The 13871-nt window shown below is 42.2% G+C and overlaps 1 protein-coding gene across 1 annotated transcript; it reads right to left on the bottom strand.

Annotated features, from left to right (window-relative positions):
• Nucleotides 1-3792: 3792 nt before the first annotated feature.
• On the bottom strand, nucleotides 3793-13316 carry LOC106632714 (palmdelphin; the record flags this gene model as incomplete). Its single annotated transcript, XM_042217030.1, is given in 4 exon segments — nucleotides 3793-3914; nucleotides 4326-4406; nucleotides 6552-6620; nucleotides 13246-13316. Coding segments are annotated over 3 exon segments (248 nt in total), but the record flags the coding sequence as incomplete, so codon positions are not given.
• Between the last annotated feature and the right edge of the window lie 555 nt (nucleotides 13317-13871).

Raw genomic sequence — 13871 nt, 5'->3', positions numbered from 1 at the left:
ACCACAGTCCAGGATGAGACAACAAATATCCATGAGTACATCGTGAAGATGTCCCCAACCAACCGCATGCTCAGTGAATACCTCAGGCAGCAGAAACCCAAGAGAAGGAACTATCATGGAAGGACTGGCCCTCAGGAAGAAGGAACATGAGAAGCTCAGAGAAGAGCTGGAGAAGATGAGGAGGGTTAAGGTGACAGTGGTCCCAGAGCACTAGGTGCAGTGACCCCCAAACTAGGCGAGTGGCTCCAGCAGATCCCAGAAACAACATCGGAGATCTCTGTCCAGAAGAGCGCAGTCCTAGGAACAGCTAAGATGCTGCGCAGGATCCTCAAGCTCCCAGGCCTCTGGTAGAGGACCCAATCTTGATGGATAGACCGCCCGCAGGGGCGAGTGGGGAATTTTTTGTTTGACATGACTCCAGCAGTGACAGCAGTGAATCAAAAGTGCAACAAATTGTCAGCGAGTCAGTGTTCTTGCCTTGATTAAGTTAACAAATTTGTCTCGCATGTACTTCAAAAATGCAAAGTTACAGAATCAGAATCAGAAAGACTTTATTTATCTCCAGGGGGCAATTAAGATACAACAGAGCAGCATGACGTTGAAGGTAAGGACAGGGCATAAACATGGTAAATGGTAAATGGCCTGTATTTGTATACTTAGTCCCTATGGACCCCAAGGCACTTTACACTACATTCAGTAATCCACCCATTCACACACACATTGACACACCGGTGATGGCAGCTACACTGTAGCCACAGCTGCCCTGGGGTGCACTGACAGAGGCGATAACATACAATAATAGTGAAATAATAAATACACAGAATATACAGTATATACACAGTTTTAAAATTAAAGTGACTGAATAGGTGAATAAATAACTGTAAGTGACTAAAAGTGAGTAAAGTGTCGGCAGTATAAAAGAGTGTAGAGTAGTTTCTGTTTCTGGTGTGGGAAACGGTCTCATCGGCTGGAGTTAAAAACCAGAGTGGCTTTGGGGACAAAGGTGGCGCTCCTCCTCCTCTCAGTCCTGCAGGAAATGCAGTGGAGGCGTCGCCCAGAGGGGAGCCATTGAAACGCGGGGTGAAGAATGTGAGAGGGGTCGTTGATGATTTTGGCTGCCTGTCTGATGGCCTGTATGAAGGCTGAGGCAGTGGAACCAGCAGGTGATGGAGAAGGTCATGATGCTTTCCAGGAAAGCATAGTAAAAAGTCATCATGATGGGTGTGCTGACTACAAAGGAGGTATAGCTGTTGGTGGCACCTCCTGAGAATCTCCTCAGTGTTGGCAGAGAATCTCAGGAGGTTGTCAAAGATGGTTCGCAGGTATTTGTACTCCTCAACTACCTCCACTGGCTTCCCGTGGATGGTGGTGGTGACTGAAGCAGCCAGATCCCTCTGCCTGGTGGAGAAGGTCACCACCTTTGCTCATGTTCAGTTCAAGTTTGGAGCTGTCACACCACTCTACAAACTCCTGCAGAGCATCCCGTGGTGCTGTGAGGGCCTGACAGCAGTGACAGGAGAACTGTGTCGTCAGCATATTTCACCAGGTGACAGAGCTGTGTGGATCTGCAGTCATCAGTGTAGAGGATGAAGAGCAGGGGGGAGAGCACACAGCCCTGGGGGGAGCCAGTGGAGCTGAGACCGGAAAGAGAGTTGTTGACCCGTCCTGTTGGTCAAAAAGTCCAATATCCACAGGCAGTGTTGGTCAAGTTACTTAAAAAAAGTAATCAGCCCGTTACTTTACTGATTACTTATTTTCAAAAGTCTTTAGTTACTTAGTTACTTAGTTACTTTTTAAAACATGATTTATCCCCTAAATAGGTAATAAAGCGATAGATCTTTCAGCCCAATTCTACTTTTTCTGCATAATCCATCGCACAAAATGTAATCAAATGGAAAAGTCTCTTTTTAAAACTTGTTTTTATCAGTTTTAATCTTTTAACTTCATGCATCAAGCAAAAATTTAATTATCTGCAACATTCTCTGACTGGAAGAAATTAGTTTAACATTTAAACCTATTTTCTGCACATTCCAGCACATAAAATAAAATATTTTTTGTGTTTACACTCAGTCTTTCAAATAGATACAAGTAAAACACAGCAGAAAATAAATAAAGTCAAAGACTCAGCGGTCCTTTTGCTCTATTTCCACCTGTAAAGCAGGAGTGGGGTAGCTGTCAGTGGAAGGATCTGTGAGTTTCCCATTACGTCGTAGCTACTCGGTGCTTGTTGGAAGTTTAGGGGTTTTTTCGCTGTAAAAAGAAGTTTTCTTCCCACGCACAGCGGACACTAATGTTTTTGTCACTTTTTATGGAATCAAACTCAAAGTAAGGTCAGTACTTCCACGCTTTAAACGCTGCACACTCATACTCTCTCTGCACTCGATATATGATCCATTGTTGATCTGCACACAGCTGTTGTCACGAACGTCGCGCTTGCTTACGTCACTGTCACGAGACACTCTTGCAAAAAAATCACGGTTTTAGTAACGCAGTAACGCAGCGTTCCTACGGGAAAGTAACAGTAATCTAATTACCTTTTTTGCAATAGTAATCCCTTACGTTACTCGAAAAAAGTAATCAGTTTACAATAACACGTTACTGCCCATCTCTGTCCACAGGATTAGCTGATCATCCAGGTGAAATCGGAAGGAAAGTTTAGTGGGCAGGATACGAGGCTGCAGAGTGATGCACGCTGATGAGAAACCAGCAAACAGAAGTCTGGTGGAGGAGTCAGGGAGCTCCAGATGTTTGTGGATGGAGTCCAAGATGAAGGTTGTTGCATCATCAACGCCTCTCTGTGCACGGTAAGCAAACTGGGGAGGGTCCATCAGTGGGTCAGTTGCTCTTGATGTGCTGTTTTATGATCTTCTCCATGGCCTTCATCACCAGGGAGGTGAGGGCCACAGGACGAAGATCATTCAGAGACTTTGGGTTGTTTCTTTTGGGGACGGTGTGACTGTCAATTGAGTGTTGAAATAGAGTCCAGAACACACTTCCTAGTTGCCCTGTCTCAGAACTCGCCTGCTGATGTTGTCAGGGCCGGGTGAGCTTCTCTCCCTGGTCCTCCTGAGGGCTCTCACCATGTCCTCAGTCCTGAAGGTGAGTGCAGAGCTGCCAGGTTTGAGTGAGGATCTGGACTCCTCAAGCTGGGATGGATGTGGCTCAGGTGGTAGAGCAGATCAGCTACTGAATGGAAGGTTGGTGGTTCGATCCTTGGCTTCCCCAGTCTGCATGCCAAATATCCTTGGGCAAGATACTAACCCCAAGTTGCTCTCCGATGCGTTCATTGGAGTGTGAATGTAGAGTCGTTTGCACTTGTGTTTAGAACTGCTTGTATGAGTGGGTGTGAATGAGGCATGTTGTATAGAGCCCTTTGAGTACTCTGGGAGAGTAGAAAAGCGCTATGTAAGAATCAGTCCATTTACCATGTTTAGTCTCCTAACAACAATTCAAATTGTAAGCCTTGTGTTTAAGGATTTACCTCGTTAAAAACTATATTCTGCATCAATCTTTTTTGTGTGCTGACATCTTTCAGAGCTAGCAAACCCACATCTCTCACAAACTTACAAAACACACAGTACACCGTTCTCTGGAGATGATCAATGAGTGTTTGATGTCTAAGATGGAACAAGCTGCATTATACTTATTTACATTTGAATTCTAATTTCCCATTTACCTTTAGATGTCAGAGACACCAAAAGGCTGTGGCCTGCAAGGCCAAACAATGCCCATGCGTAATCTATGGTGATGATATGTGCTTCTCTGTGAGCTCTGTTTGAGCTGATTTTGTACCTGTGGATGCTGAGCTGCAGGGCTCTGGTGTGTTCCCGGTCAGACAGAAAGCTCTGCTGCTGTGTGCAGTCGACTCCATTATGGGAGTCTCGCAGCAGCCACTGCTCTCTCAGAGCCTTTTTCTGTACAGAAGAACAGAATTATCATTAGTGTGGATTGGGACTGGAAGTAAAAATGCAGGTCTGCAAACAGGTAGGACGACTATCCTGCCTTTCTCTCCTCACCCCAACCAGTCGTGGCCATCTGCTGCGACATTCCTGTTAAAATGGAGTTTTTCCTTCCCACTGTCATCAAAGTGCTGCTCATAGGGGGTCATATGATTGTTGGGTTTTTCTCTGTTGTATTATTGTAGGGTCTACCTTACAATATAAAGCACCTTGAGGCGACTGTTGTTGTGATTTGGCGCTGGATCAGTAAAACTGAATTGAAATGAATTGATTACTTCTGCAGTTCATGCTGATAATACACATCCAATGAAATAATTTGCTCTACACTTTATCTGCTGTTATAGCCGATCATTTATTCAAACCAACCTTCAGATGTTGCAGTTTGAATTTCTCTTGATCGAGTTTCACTTTCTTCTTTTTAATGTCCTCTTGAATTCGATGCTTCTGCTGTTTCATCAAAAGCAAAAGCTTAAATGAGTGAATATATGAAACATTTACAATTGACAATGGATTGTCAGAATAAGTCAAATATCTATTGAAAATGTAACCCAGTGAGTTTACACGACTCTGTAATGCACTACAACATTGTTATTGCTAATTGTGATTCATCATTACTCTGTTAATCACTGAATTGAGCTAAAGTAAATCAATAATAAAAGATAAATAATCTGAATATAAAAATAAAACCCCAGAGAGTATATTTGACACCCCTACTGGTTAGGAAGGAACAAGCCCTGCCTTCCCCTGCTCTGTATGTGCTCAGACACAGAAAGAGAGGAGGTGCACCGTCGCTGATTTTCACCGCCAAGCTTGTTGCTGGAAAATAACTATAAACTTGATAAATTGAGCAAATATCCATACCGGAGATCTGCATGGACCTTGGAGAAACGGACCTGATTTGTTTTGAACATTTTGGACTTTGGAACCATTGCCGTCAGAGTCAGAAGCTAACCTTCAAGCTAACAAGCTAACAAGAAGTTAACCTGGAATATAATGGCCCAATTTCAATGTTGTAGATCTGCACGGGTGCGGATGAAGTGGACAAGATCCTTTCTGAGAGTTGAACATTAGAAGCGTGCTGGTGAGTTAAACTGGGACTGGGCGAATCAGACTAATTAACAAGCTAATTAGCTTAATACTCGTAGCTGTAGCTGGAGCCGACCACGTTTTCACTGTGGGAGAACACACGGGGTTTGGAGTTCAGCTACTCTGAGCACTCAGCTTGTGTGGTGATGATGTTCTAGTATTACATGTTGAATATTAAATGCACTAAAATAAGATGATGGGATGAAGTTAATTTTGATCTTAAAGGTTATGAATCTATTTTATTTGATGCTCGAGCGGCACTGTAAAGATGTCTCTGCATATTCTTACTGTGCTGATACGTTACCACATACTGTAGAACTACAGCCTGTGGGCTTTTGTATATTTTTGGTCATTTTATTTTGTACATTGAGTGTAATTAACATATTGCTTCATTGCTATGCAGTGCAAAGCAAGGCTCCTGTAATTCAGTAAAAGGGGCAGTACTGGGAAAGATAATCTACCATAGTTCATGGTTTATTTCTGGTTTCTGATAGAAATGTGCACCTTGATGGAAAAATAAGCTGATTGTGATTTAAAGATTGCATTCATGATTAAGACGCACTGTATAGACTGTAATTAGAAATTAGAATTAATGTTTTGTGCTTGATTTGTTATAGCACTTAAATTATTTACATATGGCCATATATATCATTAGAGTGTGAGTTGAATTAGTAATAGCCCTGTTGTTTACAGGCTAGGCTTTTTTTGTGGGATCGTGCGACCTGACGAGGAAGATGGCGAGCCGTTCCCTTTGAACCGAACCACAGCCATTCCGAGTTGGCCCAGAAGGGCAGGTTGCTCTTCTCTCACGAAGAATTGCAGCAGAGCGGTTGGACAAAATCACTGAACACTGACTATTAAGCCGGAAAGACTGACATATCTGAGCTCAGATAGGATTCTGGTTACTATTATTATTGCTGTTGTTGTATCTTATTTAATGTTTCATTCCTGTTTATGAAGTGCTGTTTAATTGTTGCTATATAATTCAGTACAATTCAAAGCAACTTTACCTGTGGCTCCACTCATTCTTCTGCACGCCACTCACCATAACCCTCCTGCGAGTCGAGCTATTGGCCCATTCTCTCCATCCCACTTTAACTTCCCCTACCCTGTCCTGTACTTGGCTACAAAAGCAAACTAATCCTCAGAGTAGTTTAAACTGTTTCATTTAAGTTTTAAATGTTCCAAAGTTAAGTGAATGTTAAAGGACAGAAAAAGGTCATAAACAAATGACAAAAGAACTAATTTGCATTTTTTAGAGTCAAAAGCCACAAAGATTTAATTTGTTACTTATTTAAATAATAATAATTATTTGTAAGTTACATGTTTTATTTTAGAGTACAGTAAAAAAGAAAAAAGGTACAGACTGTACATGTCTCAGTAACATCTGCATCATGCTCTAAAACCTCTAAATGAAAGTGTGAATAATTGTCACATAGATAAGCAGATATCTTTAGAAGTGTAGCACAAGTGTCTGTGACTGCTCAGAGTAGACAGGAGCATTACAGTGATGGCCTGGAGCCTCTCCTGGAGCAGGTCACTCTCCTCCATACTGCTTCAGGATCAACACAGAGACTGGAGACGAGAAGAAAGAGAACCTGTCAGATGCCTTTATTTCACAGTATCACTTATAAACATGACCACCAGCAACATTAACCACATTTACAAACTCAAACTGACGGTTCAATATAAGAGAATAAGCATCTGCAGTGTGAGTCATGCACAACTGCCTGAGGAGAAGAATAAAAATATGAAGACTGAAACGAGCAGCATGAAACAGCTGTTTCCAGCACCCTGACACAACGGTACACTGTGACATCACTATTTTATTTCAGTATTCGTTCCTCTGACAGCACACTGCCACCTGCCAGCTTGTTCACTCTTTACGACACAGTCATCTGCTTACCCTAAACGAGCCATTTGTAACTTTTGTCTCACTCTAATTAAAGAAAGGCGGAGAGAGGCTTTATCTACAAGTCCATCAAGTAACCTGTCACTGAAGCGCTAAGCTAATCTGCTCATGAGCCTGATAATCTGCGTAAACCATCTGCTTGCCAACCACAGGCAGGGCTGCTGTGTGGTTTAGACTCTATTAACTGAAAAGTCTGAACTTTTTATTTATAGGAAATGTTAGAAATCACACAGAACACATCATTCTCTTTGAGTAATGCACTGGATCCACACCAGACTACTTCTGTTGTGGGTTCTTTTCTTGCTTCATAAAATTCAGATTAGTTTTTTTGTGTGTTATCTAGATAAGAAATAGATATAAGTGCTGAAATGTTTATGCCTTTAAACAAGAATCACACTGTTCATGGGTGCAGAGCTCTGTGTTACTGATTTATCAATGCACATGTAAATACATCATGAACTGGGTAATTCCACATACAGTGTTGCCAAAACTATTCGTCTGCCTTCACAAGCATATGAACTTGAGTGTAGAGCAGGGCGATATGGCCAAAAATATTTATCACGATATATATTTGAAAATTTGCGATAACGATATAACTGACGATATAATTGATGCGAGACAAAATACAACTCCACAACATTACTAGCGCAAAAAGACAACCTTCCATTTATTTTCACTTAAACAAGAAGCTGGTTTTTATGTACATTAAAGCTTTATAAAAATGTAACAGTGCAAATGCAAATTCCTTGCTGAAAGTTTAACCAAAAGGCATTTCCAGTAGAAATGGGCTGACATATCCTGAGCATAACCATGTATAATATCCACTGAAGTTAAAAAGAGGTGCTTTGCAACATTAAACTGCAGTGTGCAGTACGTATTTTTCGGACCATAAGGTGCACGGGATTATAAGGCACATTAAGCGAAACAAAGCAGTCAGATAAATCAAACTTTATTAAACTCATTCTTCTTGCTTCCTCCACTTCTGTACCATTGATTCATTAATGTTGAATTCTCTGGCAGCTGCTCTAGTTCCCATGTTGTTGCAGTATATTAATGACTAGGGTTGCCAACCGTCCCTTAAAAACGGAATCGTCCCGTATTTAGAAACAAAAGTACACGTCCCGTATTGAGCTAATAAGGGACGCACTTTGTCCCGTAATACAGTGAGAATCAAAAGTAGTCTATAAATGTTAATGGAATTAACGCTTTGTTTGAAAACATAATTCCCAGCCCCTCTCCTGCTTTGTGACCAATGAGCTGACAGCACACTTATGACAATTCGAGTATGACAATTCAGATTACCGCTCATCTCATTGGTCGAGGAAAGGTCGCTTACGGAGAAAATACCGGAAGACAACAGATGACCACAACAAGAAGCATGGCCAACAGGGAAACAAACGCCGACACTGCGGTGCAAGTCTCGGACGACAGTACACCTAAAGCTGGACAGACACTGTGCGATTTTTTCAGTCACGTTATTCAGCTCCTGCTCAAACTGCACGATTGACTCGCAGGGGTTAGAAGTTGGTAGGTCACGATGCAGGTCTCACACTATACCGCCCGATGCTCTGATGCGACCTGAGTGCTCACACTGTGCCTCCATAACATGAAGGTTATAACAGAAAATCTGTCGCTCGCTCCTCTCTGTCTTTCACTCACACAGACACACCACCACCATCAACTTTGCTAAATTGCTAATGAAAAACATGATCAGGCAGCTGTGATTGAGCAGCATGTAAATCCAACTATTTTCACGGTTGTTGTGGTCGTGATAATTTTGTGATGCCACATCGAAAAGGCTCGGATGAGCTTTCCAAAGTTCTACAAGTTGTGCCTCCATCGCTTGTGTCCAGATCACACGCTGCACAGCCGTGCTGCTCCGTCTTTTTCACCGACGTTTACGTGTTTGCGCGTGAGCAGTGTGAGCGGCTGTGGTGACACCCTCACGAGCGATTGATGATCGGGAGCTGCTCGAGGTGTTAATCGCTTCTCGTTACCCCACGTATACTACACGATGCACGATGAAGGCCAAAATTGGGCCGATCACCAAATCGGCCGCACGACTCAAAAATCGGCTAAAAATGGGCCAAAAATCGCACAGTGTGAGCCCAGCATTAGAGCAGCAATGTTTGTTCGCTCAGAGAAAGAAAAATAGGCTGCAAAAGTACAGGGAGGAATGGGAAAAGGAAAAGTGCACGATAACACCTATAAAGCGCACTGCACTGTGTGCCGGCGCACTTTTTCCATAGGCATGCTTCTAATGGTGGGTACATGAAGAACATGAGGGGCGTGAAAGCTCGGGGAACCCTTAACCAATTTTTTGTCCACCAGGCCACGGCAGAAGCAGATATGGTATGTAAACACTGGTTTGTTTTTTAAACCCTCTGGTTAAGGTTAATATGGACATGTGCAGTGAATATCAGCGCTATGTGGCCAGAAGTGTGATAATATAATTTATTTTGTGTAATAAACAACTGCAAGGATAGATGATTACAACAAATAGATGACTAATACATAAAAGTAATACATAGATGAATAATGATGATGAGTTAAGATGCGTAATCATGGGAACAAGTGGGTTTACAAACAGGAGCAGCTGATTAGCATTAGAAAAGCTGAAATAATACCTCAACTGAAGCCAATTGTACTAAATGCACTAAATGTGCACTGTTACAAGAATGTTTTTCTTTCTATTGTTTTCTATTATTTTAAGTTAAGCAGGACAGAGTTCTTTTAAAGAAAGATTTACTTATATTCTCAAAAGTTAAGCATGACAGGCTTCTGTTTAAGAAAGAGACCTGTTTTACTGTGTTAATGTTGTCATTTTGAGCTAAAAATAAATGGCTAAATGATCATTTGTTTCCCATATGGTCATATCACAAAGAATATGCATCTGCTTAAATCAAATTCAAGTCAAATGGTTAAAAAATAATTTCACACACAAAAAAAAGAGCTACAAAATTCACCACACTGGGAAGGGTGAAGACAACTGGGTTGCCCGGCCCTGGCCACGAGGTGTCCCTTATTTATTTTTCAGGGAGTTGGCAACCCTATTAATGACTAACCTCGTATTGTGGATGGATTATCTCAGTTGTTCTCCTGACTGAAGTTTGGTCCGTTTACAGCATCCTGCCATGCGATTGCATTTGTCTCTAACCATGAAGAACCTTCACGTTAACTTTTATAAGTGGAAAAGTGTTAGTGTTCGTCCTCCAGCTTCACTGTTTATGTTATGCTAACATAGCTGTGTCGCTAGCGATCACGTAGCACATCATTATATACCAGCTAGCCCAACTTCAGTAACCCTACAAACGTCACTGCTGTTTAGTTTCCTGTCTTCATTTATGTTGGAAGTGATAGCAGAGCTGTACGTTTGATTTTTTTCAGAAATCTCTCAGTCAGAACATGCTATATCATGCTTAGGTAACTAGCGAAACTAGCGAGCTAACTTCCGCTAGCTTCCTGCTAACTTCTAACTCCGTTAAATGTAATAACTTTTGTTTTCATGGATGCCTGGAAGTTAAACTTCATAGTTACACCTGGTAAAGCAGCAATGCTGATCGTTTTATTAAAGATGAAAGAATTTAGACAGTTTTTAACTCTCAGTGATGCTGCAGTGTTCGTTTGACCTGAAGCATACGGAGTTTAGGACCCAGATTACTCCCAGATTTAAGAGCATCTTAGTCCGACAAATACGACAATAACGACGGCCGCTTGCATGTTCTGCAAAAAAATGTGCTTTGTTGTGTATCTGACGGACAAACACCAAACCAGTTCCACATCACTGAAGTTGCACCATTTTTACAAACCAATTCTGGTTCATCTGTTTCACTCAACAATCGGCCATGTGCGTATGAAAACAAAGGCACTGCGCATGCGCGTTTTACTCATATTCTATCGCGATATTTCATTTTCCTATCGTTGCCTAACATTATACCGGTATTACCGTGAACGGTATAATATGGCCCAGCCCTAGTTGAGTGACATCCCATTCTGAATCCACAGGGTTTAATATAACATCGTCCAACTCTTTGCAGGTATAACAGCTTAAAGTCTTCTAGGGAGGCCAGACAGGTCAGACACTGATGCTGGCTCACAGTCTCAGCTCGAATTCATCTGCGTGTGTTCTGTTGGGTTCATGTCAGGAACCTGTTCAGACCAAACTTGCTCGTCCATGTCATTCCCAAATTGTTCCCACAAAGTTGGAAATGTGACATTGCCCAAAATGTCTCGGTATGCTGAAGCATCAGGAGTTCCTCTCACCGGATTTAAGGTTACAAGACCTGAAAATCAGCCCCGCACCACAAGCCCACTTCCACTTGGCACAATGCAGCCAGACAAGTACCACTACAAGAACTGTGATTTCAGGTCGTGGTGGATGACTTGCTGCGTACCAGGACAGATTCAAATGAAGGCTGATCAAATGTATGATCTGAGTTACAGATGATTACGGGCTGTTCCCTGAAATCCTTTTATTGTACTTTAATCTATCGACCTCCTGGAGCTGCCCTACTCGGCACAGATGTTCCTGTACACTATGCCGGCCACTTGGTTATGGCGTTCCATGTATGCCCTGCCTGCTAGCATCTTGCACCCTGCTGTTAAGTGCTGGATTGCTTCAATCTCAACCTGAGATTGATTCAAGACTTATGTTATTATTGGGCACCAGCATATCAAAATGCTCCCTAACTGCTGATGTTTTTTGAGATTCTCCATGCAAGCTTCATGTGCTTAAAATCTCCGTGCAAGCTCGTGATGATCCTCAGAATCACCTCAGATCCAGTTCATGCCAAAAACTCATTCCCATGTGTTTGTGACAGCTTGAATCCCATAACGAGACAGTGATGTCATTTCAAGGAAACGGGGCCTTGTTTATCTTTTATCACGTGATAAAGATAAGACCGATAAGCAGCCTCGACATGGGCTTCATCTGGACACGCCCCTCAATAAACACAGGCCTCAGGGCTTTAACATTACTGCTCACCGCTTCACCTGCCTGCCCACCCTCCGGTGCCTTGACCCCGCCCCCCAACTTCCCAGCGTGCAGACTCTCACCCTACCTGGATGTCACCTTCATATACCAAGTAAGCAATCAGTCACATCTCAGCTGTGGATAGTTTTGGGATTTGTTTTGTGTGAAATAAATCTTTGTGAAAAACATGTTCTGTACTCTTTGTGTGTGTGTGTGTGTGTGTGTGTGTGTGTGTTACAGTTGCTACACAGCCAACTGTAGCCGATTAGAGCCTGCGAGACTCAACTTTGCTAATTTGAATGAATAAATTGGACCTTTCCTGTGTGTGTCTGTGTGTGTTGATTGTGACTGCAATTACAAAGCTTGCTAGCATGTCTTAACACTTCACCCTGTGGTCTAAAATATGTTCTTGTTAGAGCTAACATGACTGACGGGGTGTCTGTAGCTCAGGTGGCAGAGCAGGTCAGCCACTAATCAGAAGGTCGGTGGTTTGATCCCAGGCTGCCTCCTAGCTGCATGCCAAATATCCTTGGGCAAGATACTAACCCCATGTTTGCCTACTGGTGGTGGTCAGAGGGCCCGGTGGCGCCAGTGTCCGGCAGCCTCGCCTCTGTCAGTGCGCCCCAGGGCAGCTGTGGCTACAATGTAGCTGCCATCACGAATGGGTGGATGACTGGTTGTGTAAAGCGCTTTGGGGTCCCTAGGGACTAGAAAAGCGCTATACAAATGCAGGCCATTTACCATGTCAGGAAAGAAAACAAAAACCCAAAAAGTCCAGAAACAATGGGTGACCTTAAAATAATCACCCTGCTTACTGAGAGTCAAGTCAAAAAGGAAATGAAGCTACATAAAGTGTGTGAAGGATTTTCAGTGAGTGCAAACTGAAGGCTACAATATGCTGTAAGCCCTGCAGGGACGATCAGTCAGGATGAGCAGAAGCTTAGAGAATTAAGGAGCTATCTCTACCTCTCCCGTTTGGTCCTGTTTCTGTTGTAGAATAAAGGTCAGCTCAATTTAGCAGATTAACTATTTAGAAAACATTTTTATATCTGGTTCTCTACATGACTCCAAAACAAACGTTGCTACCAGCAGAGGATAACAGCCTTTGTCAAGATGCTATCAAACAGTTTCTAAGCTGCAGACTGACAGCTTGGATTATTTGGGAGGATAAAAGACGTAGGCCTACTTCATATGGGAACATTTGAGTCTTTCTGGCAGGACAGGACGTTTTCTTAAAGAACAACAACAAATCTCACAGAATATTTCAACTTCACGTTATTAATTATTGAAAGACAAGCATATATTTGTTCACCTACCCAGAGGATGGTCTTTTCTCGTGGCTGTCACGCAGGACTCCTCAGACAGCCCACAGGTACAGGTGGGCGGGTCTTTGTGATGCTGATTGACAACTGTCAACCTAGCGGCCAATAGCAATGAGAAGTGTATGGGCAGAAATCTGTGCCATCAGAAACTGAATTTGAATAAGTTCAATTTGAATTTGAATTGCTCAGATTGAATCTGAATTGTAACTTGAATAAATGCTTTTGAAAACTGAATTTGAATTAGTCTAATTTGAAATTGAATTTATAGTTTGAAAATGAATTGATTTGCTTTGAAACTGCATTTTATCCTTTAAAAATTCAGCTCTCGAATAATTTCAGTTTCACTTCTCACCATTCAGTTTCAGTTCTACAATTCAGTTTTTTGGAACTTACATCCGGTTCCGGTTCAAGCCAGATTAATAGAACTACGTTTTACTAGCGGACCGAAAGTGTTACTGACGGGAATCTACAGCGTCTTGAGCTGAATTAAGACTTCAGAAGTCATTCGTCATGTCGAATGACCAGCGGATAAACTCTCAGGTTGGTAATAAATGTATTACATGTATAAGAACAAGCGTCATGTTAACAAATGATAGCCATACAGTAACTTTTATGCTTAT

The sequence above is a fragment of the Haplochromis burtoni genome, unplaced genomic scaffold, assembly GCF_018398535.1.
Source record: "Haplochromis burtoni strain Fernald_Lab_line unplaced genomic scaffold, NCSU_Asbu1 Contig_1502, whole genome shotgun sequence".
Taxonomy (NCBI): domain Eukaryota; kingdom Metazoa; phylum Chordata; class Actinopteri; order Cichliformes; family Cichlidae; genus Haplochromis; species Haplochromis burtoni.
Note: the sequence above shows the minus strand (reverse complement) of the source record. Positions and strands in the feature narration are given on the sequence as shown.